We start from the raw sequence: 13,469 nt of genomic DNA, 5'->3' as shown, positions 1-13,469 counted from the left end.
TTGCTGCTGACCCTTATGCACGGCTGGATAATCGCACTTTTCCATCTCAGACAATGCATTTCAATTCTAGTCGTGTGCCTTTGTCCATTTGTATAAAGAAAAGAGGGCTGAATGACAGGTCCTGTTAGCCTGCATGAACAGATACCAGTAAACCTTCCCCAAAACTAGACCTTAAAAAAAAACCACCACATGCCTATTTGCCTGCGGCTTATTATTAAGACACCTTTGCAGCTAAACACTTAAAAGCAAACCAAATTAAATGGCAATTAAAAGCGAGTTATACCCTCTTTTAACTCCAGGCTTGTAATCTGTAGAAACTAGCCATCAGCAGACACACATCGGCAGGAAATGCCTTTTGGCCAGGAGCCTTTCTCAGAACGTTTACAACTTCCCAGGATTGTGCTCGATTTAGAACGGTCGTTGATATTGTGATACTTCTCCTTCTAAATAGAAGGTTTCTTCTTCATCTTCTTCTTCGTTCTTCCCCCGAGTGTTTCAGACCCAACCTACCACTGTCAATAAATAAATAGATAAACATATTTGTAAAACCTTCATATGTGCAATACAGTGCTATCCAGCCTCAATTAATTTTCCACGAATAAAACGTATCAGCACTTCTTTAAAAAAACTAAAAATAAAACTTAATTTAAATGGAAAAAGTCCACCCTCCTCTCACACAATCCCATCTTTTCCCTCATATTTCATATGTGTGTATATTTAAGTGTATGTGTGTATATATATACACACACTATATGTAAGGTATATATACGTGTGTGTGTGTATACATAAATTCACTGCAATTATACTTTATGGTCTCAGACTAGCTATTTATTTGAAAAACTATTTTAAAAAAAAGATTGGAATGTGGGGTGGACTTGAATTCGATGTAAACGTAAGAAAAAAAAATCAAACCCAGCAACATTGTTTTAATTTAGAAAAATACAGCTAAAGACACACACCAAAAATGTGCAATGTTTTATTTGGGTCTATATTTAAAAGCAATAGAACCAACAGGAAGGATCACACTTACCTATTTAAAATGACGATTTAATTAATATAGACTACTATCTCTATTAGATCTATAGCCTCCCGATAAAATGTGTTCAAAATGCCCCCTTCGATCAGATTAGCTCCCATATTAGCCTGTGTGAGAAAAAAGCATTCTAAAGAGTGGAGGAAAAACTGTATAAAAATGTTGAAAGAACCTACAGTTCCTTATTAGGCGAAGATACAATATTTATTCCTTGTCTCCTGGGATGAAGCTCCTCTATCTATTGTCCTCCCAGTTCTCAGTGCTGATGCTTAATTTTCAAAACTTCTATATTACCAAGGGACCTACGACATCAGCCAAAGAAATACCCAGCAAGTACAAAATCTGATCCAGGGAGCTGCTTTTGTGCAGAGGGAAAATTTTGTTCCTACAGGTTTTTAAGGTGGTGCATGGAAAAGGAAAGCGATCTGATCTATGCAGATACATTGCAAATTCTCTCGTAGATATAGATTTTTTAAAAACCAGGTGGGGATACAAGGAGTTTGGATGTTTTAAATTTATTTTGATTTGATTTGGTTTTTTTGAGAGGGAAGTTTATCCTGAGCCTTTTTTCGGAGAACCCAAAATGTCAACTACATTTCCAGGACTAGTCCACGAAGCAGAGGTATTTTGTGTGTGTGTGTGTGTGTGTGTTCATGGGTGTGTGTGTGCATGGGTGTGAGCGTGTGTGCCTCTGTGGTTGTTTCCATTTTTTAAATCCATATTGGACCGTTACATTTAATTATAATCCTGCTTCAGAGATCATTTAAAGAAGTATAGGGAGAGAATTCGTTATGACATCTGTCACCAGCCAGAGCAACTCATTACCACGTTGAAACAGTCCCAGCACGAAAACAGAATAAGACCCCTAATAATATAATGAAGTTGAGGGGGAAATAATTAAATCGCCAGAAAGGGGAAGATGTGGCAAGGATGGAGCATGGCCTTCCTCTAGGAACATTTGAGGGGGACAATGTGACAGGATTCCTTAGAAACCGGGGTTCCAAACACAAGAAGGCGGCAGCTAGCTATCTAGATGTGTAATGCTCTATAACACATGGGAGAGATTTTTTTCTCCCTTCTGGGTGTTCCCGTGGAATTAAAGCCCTTCTGCGCGATAACTTTTTGTTTCACTCCCGGATAGCAGAGGCTACGATCAGTATTTTTGGTTGTGGTCCTTTTTTTTTTTTTTTTTTTTTTTTGTATTTCTGTCCGGTGGATTCATTTTGCTCGACTGTACTAAGGCAGGTTCGGGTGTGTGTTTATTGTTTTGACCAGATCTGCATGACACCCGCCCAAGGTGTCGGGGAAGCGACCTTGGGGCGGCTTGGAGCCAGGCACCTTGAATGGGGGGAAGCTATTCAGGGTAGGGTGCTGGGCAGAGTCACACATGGTGTTTTAAATGACAAACCTCCAATTTTTGGATCTCCTTTTCCCTTCTTCCTTTCAGATACGTCATGACGGATCAAACAGCTATCGTTTGATGCAGCTTGGATGTCTGGAGTCTGTGGCCAACTCAACCGTCGCCTATTCCTCCTCTTCGCCTCTAACTTACCCTACCACCGGCACTGAGTTTGCTTCCCCGTATTTCTCCACTAATCACCAGTACACACCACTTCACCACCAGTCCTTCCACTACGAGTTCCAACACGGCCACCCGGCAGTCAACCCTGACGCTTACTCCTTGAATTCTCTCCACCACTCGCAGCAATACTACCAGCAGATCCACCATGGGGAACCCACCGATTTTATTAACCTGCACAACGCCCGGGCTCTCAAATCCTCTTGCTTGGACGAGCAGAGGAGAGAGCTGGGGTGTTTAGATGCTTACCGGCGCCACGACCTGTCTCTTATGAGCCATGGGTCCCAATATGGGATGCATCCCGATCAAAGACTCCTGCCGGGACCAAGCCTCGGGCTTGCAGCCTCGGGGACAGACGATTTGCAGGTAAATAGCATGCAATATACTTTCGATGATGCATCCTCCTCATAGCCTCTTAGCTTCAGGATCGCTTTCACACCGATCACATAGGGTGGAGGCATAAGAGCCATTTCCAGGGTTCAAAACTAAAAATATGTAGTCCTCTTGCCGGACAAATAACCTCGCACCTGGATTAACGTTTTAGACGGCGGCTGAGTTGAAACAGGTGCGGTTTGGCTAGTTAATCAGGAGATTGTGTGTGTGTTTGTGTGTATCCCCTCCAAACCAAAGGCACTAGAAATGGCTACAAAATAATCCATCTAAATCCGTTTTTCTCCCTTTCCTAACGTGTGTGGTAAATGTGTATATTTAATTAACACGCGGACACATATAAAAATCCAAATAAATCGAGGGAGAGGGAAGGAGAAACGTCAGGAAAAAAAATATCTCTACTATGCGATATTTAAAAAAAAATCTCATGATGTCCTGCAGATATCCCTTGGTTTAACTGCGATAGATGAAATGTTAAAGCAAAAAGTAAAGAATAAAATCAATGTTTGACAGTAAAATAGTGAGGGTCTTGAGACATATAGATATGGATGTAGGTCTATCTATCTATGTAGATTAACCTAGTTTATAGTCAATTATGAATCCGTTACCATCAGCTAAGAATTCATATCCAGGAGTCTATCTGTCTCAAGTTAAAATGTATTTTTAAAACTATCATTTAGAACAATACATTTTTTTTTTTAAAAGGCAAATACAAATACTTTCCCTTAAAACAAGCTAAGAAGCCGGGTTCACTCCAGATGTAGCCAGGCTAAAACGGATTTAACCGTATTTACTGTACTTGCTTCCCCTCAGTCTTTGCCTCCTTTCCCACAATGCGCTATGTTGTCTTTTCCCCCATACATAGGGGTCAGCTGCTCTAAAAAAACCCAGAAGTTTGGAGACTAAGAAGATCCCCATTAGAAAGATTTTCCTCTGTTTACCTCGGAGCAAGGGATTATTGGGCGGGGGGGAGTGAATAGTACCAACCAAAGAATATTATCTGTTCGATCCCTTTGGAGGAGAAACTCTTTAAATCTTGATTTTTCTACATTTATATTCACTAAATAATTATATATTCTCTGGGCATTTTTAAAATATATTTTCCATAAGGCTCCCCTTATGTCCACCCCCAACCTCCAAATCTGGCATTCACTTCTTAGACCAACTAAAACCTATTTACTCCTTTTTATAACCACGTCTGCTGCTGATTTTTTTGTATCTGTACAAATTTTTTTTCTTTGCCAGGCACAAAGCCTTGTATCTTTCAAAAGAGGGGATTAAGAACGTTTGCAAGGCAGCGGACAATGCCTAAATCCTGTGCAAAAGAGCACCATACTTTATCCAATTTTCGACTTAGTGCCATTCAACTGGTTATTTATGCAATGTCATCCGACCAAACAACATATTTCCCTTACAAATCATAATAATATAGAAATAATAAAACTTGGTTAAGCTGGCAGCTCCAGATTCATGTTTATTAAAAAATAGAAATAAACATTTTTGGAAAAAATAGGGGAAAAGGTTCATCATTTGATTAAAATCCATTTAAAAAATAAACCTGATCCCCCCTTTGCATCTTGGTATCCTCCCTTTCACTTATTTTTCACCCCCTCTATTTCCATACAGAAGAGGGAAATATATTGAGGTATAGAAAAGACTCATCGGGGAGAAATTGATTGTTATGTATTTAGTTGCTTCAAAACACACTTCGGGCTTGTTAATTTCACCATGTGTTTAGTGGGAGGTGTTTTGGTGGTAAGCTGAAATACCATAAACCAAAACGGTGGTCTAACCAATCTCCCCTTCTCCTCCGTCTTTCTTTTTAAAACGGTCATCAGCATATGCCTCATTTCCAATGCAAGAAATGTAAATATACTTTCCCCTGCACAGAATGTTAAGTGAAAGTCCAATAGTTTAGAGGGCGGTTTAAGTCAGCCTAACAGATGCAAACAGTCTTGGGGCTGGAGTGGCATCTTTCAGTCCCCTAAAAAGATTTTCCATGGACAACAAAGGAAACTGTCACACCTTTTCCCGTCACCGCTTTAATTTATGCTCAGTCGCCAAGTTTTTTTTTTCATATTGATTTCATAATCACTTTAAAGCAGAACACTTAAAATAAGAAAGAGCCTTGAAAAGGAGGGTCTTACAGGCCAGCGCCAATATAGTGAAACTGGGGGAGAGCGCGAGGACTGTAAAGGTTGTTTTGTAAAGTGGGGGTTTTATTATGCACCGGCTTTCCCTCCGCATTTTCTTAACCGTTCACGGGCTGTTGAGTAGGTTAACACCCTTAAAGGACTCTTTCATGTCAAATATCTGGTTTGTTTGTAAAGGAAAATGCGTCTTTACCACATTTCCACTGTGTTTTTCCCCCCAGTATATACATAAAAAAACTGTTAAATCTTTCATGATCCCCATCAAAAATATGTATAAAAAGAAATTGGATCTAAAAGTAAAAGAGTAAGAGTTAGAGTAAATATAAGGAAGAAATGCGTAGAGATGCAAACCTCTTCGTAGATAAGCCAAGACACACATACACACATCAGCATATATTCATTCTCTTGTACATAGCGCATGAGTGGCTATGTTACATACCACGGTGTGTATATGTGTGTACACTCTCTCATACACACACATATATAGAGCACGAGAGAGAGAGATCGATATCTGGTAGAATTATTGACAGATGCATTGTTGCTTAGATTTTATTTGTTTAAATCAACAGATATTTGGGAGAATTTCTTTGTGTATACACTATACACACACACTATATACACGTACACACACGGAGAGACTTTATATGCATACACATACGTTTCTCAAATCTATCTATCTATCTATCTATCTAACTATCTATTCCCATCGACCGCCTCTATCTCCATATAAACCCCCTTCTACCTATCTATCTATCTATCTATCTATCTATCTATCTATCTAGGCAAAATATTTCTATATATCTAAATAGCAAGGAATCTGATACTTATTCTGTGAAAAATACATTTCCTAGGATAGTGGAAGATTAAAGAATTAGACTGAGATATTGTATGGAGTTGTCGGGTAATTTGAATCCCATTTTAGAAATGTGTTGCTGAAATATTGTCTTTACTGTCATTATTGACCGAGCTCCATATTAAAAACAAACGCTGCTTAATTTTAAGCGTTTTGGTATCTGACTGATTTTTTTTTCATAATTGTAGGGGTCGGTGGAGGCCCAGTGTGGGCTAGTACTTAACAGCCAAGGTGGGGTGATAAGGAGAGGTAAGCAGGTTAAAAAATATTTTCCTATATTTGACTTCTTTAAAAAAAGCAACCCTGTGTCTCTCTCTATCTGTTGTTGTGTAAGCATATTACAAATATATTGGAAAACGATTGATGAATTCAATGCAAAGAGAAGCACGTTAAAACTAATGTAGTGTCTTGATGGTTTTGTAGCGTATCAGTAAATTACAAATACCTCCCTTCCTGGCAGCTCTCCGACATGAAAGGCGAATAGAGGTTTCGGTTTGTTTCATTAGTTCCCCGTTTCTCGGGTAGATTTCTCCTTTTGATTTAAAAATATTTGTGCTCTCTAGTGCCTGGCTGTTAAATTTACGGGCTGATCTCTTATGTACAGGGCGAGAGTTTTGGAAATATGAATATAATAAATAACTCAGTGTTACAGAGAGGTTGATAAATCAGTGATTGACAAAGTAGTTAGCTGCCTGGGTAAAGCCGCCCTTGATTCCATCTGCTTCTGAAAATATCTGACGATTCTGTTCTCCTTCCGGAACACCTTGCTCGTGACTATTTGGGCGGGGGGGGGGGAATCTGTTTTGACTAAGAGATGCAAAAATAGACCGCATTGTCCATAGGCCCATATATTCAACGCCAATATAGAGACATACTGTATCCCAAGATAATGTTTATCAGAAATATATGTATTCAGAATCAAACGAATATAAGGGATTTGTCAAAGACCCACGCTACGTCTTGGAAAGTAATATTCTTTCCCGTCATTATTCACTTTCCTGTTGAATGAAGTCCGTTCTTATTCATTATGCTATTAGGTGCCGTGTTATCGAAGTAGGATAAAACTGATGTTATTATTCAGATCCCGGAACAAACTATAGATTTAAATAAAAAATAAAATGCAGCCGGAAACGAATCGCCATTGAAATTGCATTGGAAAAAAACCCCTCTAGTATATTTAACATAGACTGAGATCCGACACAGATTGTGAGTCACTCCGAATTGTTTCGACTGGTTGTTTTATCCCATGTACCGATTGAAATCCCCAGTTCGGTGGCAAGGAGCACTGTAAATCTTGACCCAGTGATTGTGGGAGGGGAGAATTAGCCCAAAACAAAAGGCGGAAGGTGAGTGGGATGGATAACAACTGAATCCACTTGTATTTTAAACGAGTGATTTGCTTACCAAGGATTTTAGCACTAGCACAACGCTCAGCAATGAAATCCGACAGCACAAACACGCCGGGGCCTGGTAGTGTCAACGTGGTAGCTGAGAGAACAAAAAGCCAAGTGAGGGGCTGTTATTCAAAGCAATGTGGACGGTAGATGAAAGGTGGGGCAGTCACTGAGAAGGCTGGTGACACTGCTTCTAGTGCTGAAAGAACAGCTCCACTAATTGCAATCTTTCCCGGCGCTCGCCTCTTCCTTCCAACCTGGGGTTGTCTTTGGAGTCTGTCCTGTATAACACTATACATATCCCTTGGTTTAAAAATGTAGCCCTCGCCAAACGGCTCGGAGGCAAAGCTAGATTTAATTCTTATTTCACATAGGAATGAACCGGGGAGGGGGAAGAGGGGGGCTGCAGAAGTCTGTAAAGTGGGAGAAGACAGAGGAGTTGAGGGTAACATTCCTCCCACAGTTCTGTTTGCAGTAGTACTGGAGAATCATGGCGGGTTGAAACTTCAGGACGTTGCAGGGATTGTTTCTATATGGATGTGTGTTAGCAGTTCCTATCTGTTGCAATCTGTCCATAAAAGGGCTTTACCCCCGCCTGCGTGTTTCCCCTTGGCTCTTTCTCCTTGCAATTCAGTTGATATTAATTATATCTTAGAAAGTGTTTTCGTTTCTGAACCAAAATCTGACCTCTAGGAAGCTGAATCCTTATCAAAGAGAGACGGGGAGTGAATGAATTCCCATAAATTGGGGTTTATGTCTGTACTACTTGACTGGGATCTAATCTCCCTTGTGAAAGAGGATTCATATATCCGTTCTGCTCACATCCAGTTTATTCAATTTCTCCAGCTCAGCTAAGGAGCTTCCAATTACCTGTGTGGCTGATTGTAGTCAAGACTTTTTTTTAAAAAAAAAGAGATCAAGTTGCTCAAGGATTTAAAGATTGATAGTAAAGGAAATCCGGCGTGAAAATGTAAGCTTTTTCCTCCACTGATCTAGTGCCGAACTGAAGCTGCACAGGAGCTATCTCGTGATGAAGTCAGGGGTAGATATCAAAGCCGAGTCTTCACTTTTCAAATGTACATTAAAAATGCATAATAAATATTTTGTACGACTTCAAAAAAAGCGATCGGTGTTAGCAATAATCAAAACATCCTACGCCTAAGCTCGGTACAGTATCCCATATAAATACATCAGACTTCTTTTCTAGCGATACATCATCAAGAATATATGTATTCGGGGCTTCCCTAATATTTTAAACGGCTTATGTCAGACTTTTTTTCTCGTTAATACATACATATATATTTTTTTTTTAAAAAATGAGGTTGGCTTTTTTTTTTACTCGAAGAAACAAAGAAAGAAAGATTTTAAAACATAACTCCTCATATAATTTCCTCTTGAACAGAAGTCATTCTATTGTTGGGGGAAAGCGGGGGGGTCTTAAAGGCCACGTGGTTTTCTTTATCAACCTGAATAATAATTATAATAAATACAAATAAATCAAAAACAGCCTCAGCAAACCCCCGTGTCCGTCTCCGAGCACAGGTCTGACATTACGCATCCTGGCTGGCTGCGATATTGTTCGGTGCCGTGATTTTGCGTTTTCCTTTAATGAGCTTCGGAAAGCAAAAGACTTTTGCAGGACTTAGGTGGTGGCGAGATAATTACCAGCTAGATAAAATATTTGCCACCAATTCTGATGCAGAGATCCCCATGCTATCACTTTCATTTACTGGTGTGCAGGATATAGCCCGGAGCTCCACCACTCCAACCATCAGAACCAATAATCTTTACTTTACCTACTGCTCTTGTATCGATAGCTTCTCTAGCCTCAGGCAGCTGCTTTGATATGTTAATATTTCTGAGTACCAAATTCTGCAGAGATCATATTAATGTTGTACATACAGAGTGGAGCTTTGCCTTAAAGTTGAATACTCAGATCGCCTGTTTCAAAAGAAATCACTTGAAGAAACGAAGCTTCTATTTACAGGAGTCGTCTGTGGTTTTGGATCATTAAAACAAAACAAAACACCAACAAACCCCCACCCTCTCCTCTGACATTTTCCCAGGAAATGTCTCCCGCTTTTATTATGATCGACTCCTTCCCTTTTAGGTTGCCATTTTAAAGCCAAAGAGCCTGCTTCCCGTTTGATTTTGGGGGGGCTTGTTTGCTAACTTCCCCCCAAACCCCCCTGCGTATGAAGCATCCACGGCTTCGGTGTCCTCACCGCCAAATATTTGGATTTAAAAAGACAACACAGTGACATTTGGCCCCAGTCGTTTTATGAAATCGAGAAGGCAAACTCTAAAAAAAAAAAAAAAAAAAAAAAGCTCTTGTTTCGCTTTGTGATCATCCATCGTTCCTGCCCCAGGCTAATTTCAAGATGCTTAAATACTGCTATCGCCTCTGGGCCATGACGAGAGAGGGGCCAGGCTATCGGCAATTGCTCTTTTTCGATTGCCCTTGGCAACATAAAATACAAACTACTTTGAATCAAAACATTTTGGGGGAATTAATATGATCTGAACTCTGCACGTTCTCAGAGATCTTGAGTTTGTCAGATCGCTTAGAGGTGACTGACATGCGAATGCGGAGGCATTAATGCCTAGCTAGGAACACTGTCAGATCTTATTTGATTAAAAACACAAATTCTTAAAACCTCAAGCATCAGTCACCCAAAAGTCTGCCAATAAAATCATGGGAAAGACGCTTCCCCTTCTCTCTTCTGCCTTTTATGTATTTACTTATGGCGCTGCCTCCAATTTGAAAGGGATTCCATGCGGTTTGATCATTTTCTCTGATCTTCAATTTTAATTTGAGACACTTCATGACGAAACTGCACCCTCATGTCTCACTCATTAAGGGCGAGAGTTTAAGCGGGGGACGCTTAGAGGCGACGTTAACACAGAACAACAAACTGAAGCTCCCCTTTAGGATACCTCGGGTCACACATGGAAGGAGCGGTAGACTAGATCTGGGTGTGAAAGGTGTTTTCCATATACTGTCTCTGTAATCTCTGCAATAGTGGTACTGAAAACTGGGCAGATACAGGAATGGTAATATCCTTTATTGCTTTTATTTCATTTAAATTGCAAACACCTGTTTGGCAGGAAAGTTAACAGGGAATTTATTTTGCTTGCTTGCTAAATATTCTCTATGTCAAGATAGATTATCCTATTGTATCTCCCTCTCCCTCTCCCCTTCTCTCTCTCTCTCTCACCCCTCCGCCACCCAAAGACAGGCTATACCTATTCCTATATTTGTCCAGTACTATTCTGTATCCAAAATACAATATATATGTAGGACATCGAAAAAGCAGAATTTGGTCTTACATAACAAAGGATAATGTATCGTTTTACAATGATGTTGTGAAACTTTCCACTAAAAGGAAACTTATTTTCTCCAGGTAATTAAGGGCAAAGGATAAGATCTGGATCCACGGGTGCATCCTGTACCGTAGGCTAATATAGCACTGTACATAAAGGGAATTTAATCTTTCAATTAATTGCCTTTTCTTCCGTTTGTTGTTCTCAGGCCCCACCTCCTTTCCACCACCAGCTCTTAACCGTTGAAGAACCTTACAATAGTCTTGATAATCCTGTAATACCTATCATTGTGTCCCGAGCCCTAATACACTGTAATTAACACGGCTGTCTCTTTTCAGGGGCCAATCTGAATTGTATTAAATCCTAATAACTTGTTTAATTAATAGGTTTCGCGGTTCCAGCCGAGATAATCTCAAACCGACAACAACAAACACTGGTCGAGGGGTTAGACTAGAAGGCAGGGTCTGTAATCCGCGCAGCGTTAGGCGTTTGTGTTTATTAGGCGTCAAGTAAAATAAATAATAATGATTAAAAAAAACCCATTCCTGCAGCTTGCTTTGCCCTACACGGGAACTGCAAGCACCTGGTTAGGTTGGGAGGGAGTCGGTTTTGTTTGCCTGCAAAAATCGTCCCTTGTGGTGTCAAGCCAATGCCACAACTAGTCGCTAATGTTTGCAAGATCAGGCTCCCTGCGAAACTTGGGGTTGGGAACAAACGCCCCGTTTCCGTCAGAGCTGCATGGAAATACGGCTTCAGCAGTAGCATGGGGCAGTGAAGGAGTTACTGGTGGGCAGGGGAGTCTGCTCTGTGCTGACCTTCTGCTAGTTTCTTCACCTTCTGCTACATTTCACCTTCTGCTCCATTGCAGGATTGAGGGCTTTTATGCTTCCTCACGCGAGACAACAGCTTCAGCTCGGCCTGGCTCTGAATAGCTGAAACACGCGGTAGCGCCCCCCCCCCCCCCCCTTCGCACAATGCAGACAACACAAATAGAACTTCCATAGCATACACACACACACACACACACCCCGGAAGCAACACAAACAGAACTTCCATAGCATACTCACAGACACACCGGCGCACAATACAAGCCACACAAACAGAACTTCCATAGCATAGACTAGGACAGGGCGCAAACCACAATGCACACGTTGCCCTGCGCACAGAACACCACACGCACCTAAACACCACCACAAGCAGTTATGCGCACCAGAACAGGACGCACACATCGGTACAACACACCAGCAGCACACAACGCAAGTAGAAGAGGGTCGCACATTTCGCGCCACGCACACACAGCAAGGACAGCACCCAGACATACAATATGTCAAATACAACACCTCCCACCCGCACGCGTGCGTGCACACCCACACACACGCACAGAGAGAGCACACAGACTAGCAAAAAGCCCAGCAGCACCTAATGCAAACGAGACGCACAGAGTGCAAAAGACAACACAAGGAAGACAAAAGTACATAATACAACACAGGGAACACAAAACACACCACACAACGTACCAAAGTCTCATCATCAGACACACACACACATACACACAGGAAGAAAACACACAGCACAACACAAAACACAATATAGCGTGCCAAAATCTCATCATTCAGCATATACGCAGAACACAGCAAGCCGAAAGACAGAAAGAAAGAAAGAAGCCTGCCTCCATTTCCCCAAATCTCTGGCAGGATGAAGAGTTGGCACATTTGCTAAAAGATTGTTAACTGGGAATTTCTGCTTTAAAAAAAACCTTAATGTCTTAGGAGTTCTTTTAGACAGTTCTGCTTCTTTATGACACATTTGACAGTTCGGGAGACAGGTGAAATTAACAAATAAGAGAAATAGACTGATTTTTTTCTCTAAGCTCTGAACATTTTGCATTTGAGCCCATATCATTAAAATGAGATTTATGTTCTCATTATAAAGCACAAATCCCTTCAGTATAATTGCATGATGTTGGCATTATGATTGATCAAGCGCCCATTCTCCTTCCATTGAATGTCTTCCCTTGTGCATGTCTGTAGAAATCTTCACAGTTGTGTTCCTGGAAGCCAGTGAGGGAAGGACAAACAACAACATAACAGACAAAAGCATACTTGTCCTTTTGTTTATTTTGTTTTGCATCGGTTATAGAAGCATTCCTACTTCATCTGAATTAACTTCTCAGGGCAAGATTTTCAAACATGGGTGCCCAAAGTTAGGCTCTTAATTGCCTATTTAGGCCTATACTTAAGTGATTTGATTTTCAAAAGTATTGACAACTCAGCAGCTCCCACTGAACTCAACCATATTACTCATGATTTTACAGTTACACAGGTGCTTACATTCTTTGCTGGGTCAGGATCTGAAGCTGGGCAAAAACCTCAGAAAAAATCTCCTGATTATTTACTGATATATATATATAGTGACTGGATAAGTGTGTTGCCCTTTGATATGAGACACCAGGGTTCAAATCCCAGTTGATACCCAACTTTCCAGTAGGGGTCCTTGGGCAAAAAGACCCCCTAATGCTTCATCTGCCTACTTCAAATATGAGAGTGACACAAGCTAGGAGAGTCATGCCAGGCTTGGATGTCGCCTGGATTAACAAGGTCTGTGCCAGATGTTGAGGAACCAGGACAATCTGATGATAAGTTGGCTACTGGAACAAACCATTTATAGACAAGAGAACCTGGAATTGATGGACTGCTACTACAACAGTAGACCTAATGAGAGGGGATATATGAAATGTATGAGG

General features: G+C 40.8%; 1 protein-coding gene across 1 annotated transcript in view; it reads left to right on the top strand.

The window, feature by feature from the left end:
* Positions 1-1,616: 1,616 nt before the first annotated feature.
* Positions 1,617-13,469, top strand: part of TFAP2D (transcription factor AP-2 delta) — a 64,205-nt gene continuing 52,352 nt past the window's right edge. Inside the window, exons 1-3 of the mRNA XM_032804086.2 lie at positions 1,617-1,655; positions 2,481-2,978; positions 6,197-6,257. Of these exons, the coding sequence (XP_032659977.1) occupies positions 1,617-1,655; positions 2,481-2,978; positions 6,197-6,257 (598 nt within the window). The remainder of the gene's footprint in view (positions 1,656-2,480; positions 2,979-6,196; positions 6,258-13,469) is intronic.

This window comes from Chelonoidis abingdonii, chromosome 3 (assembly GCF_003597395.2).
Source record: "Chelonoidis abingdonii isolate Lonesome George chromosome 3, CheloAbing_2.0, whole genome shotgun sequence".
Taxonomy (NCBI): Eukaryota; Metazoa; Chordata; order Testudines; family Testudinidae; genus Chelonoidis; species Chelonoidis abingdonii.
This window is presented reverse-complemented; position numbering and strand designations above follow the sequence as displayed.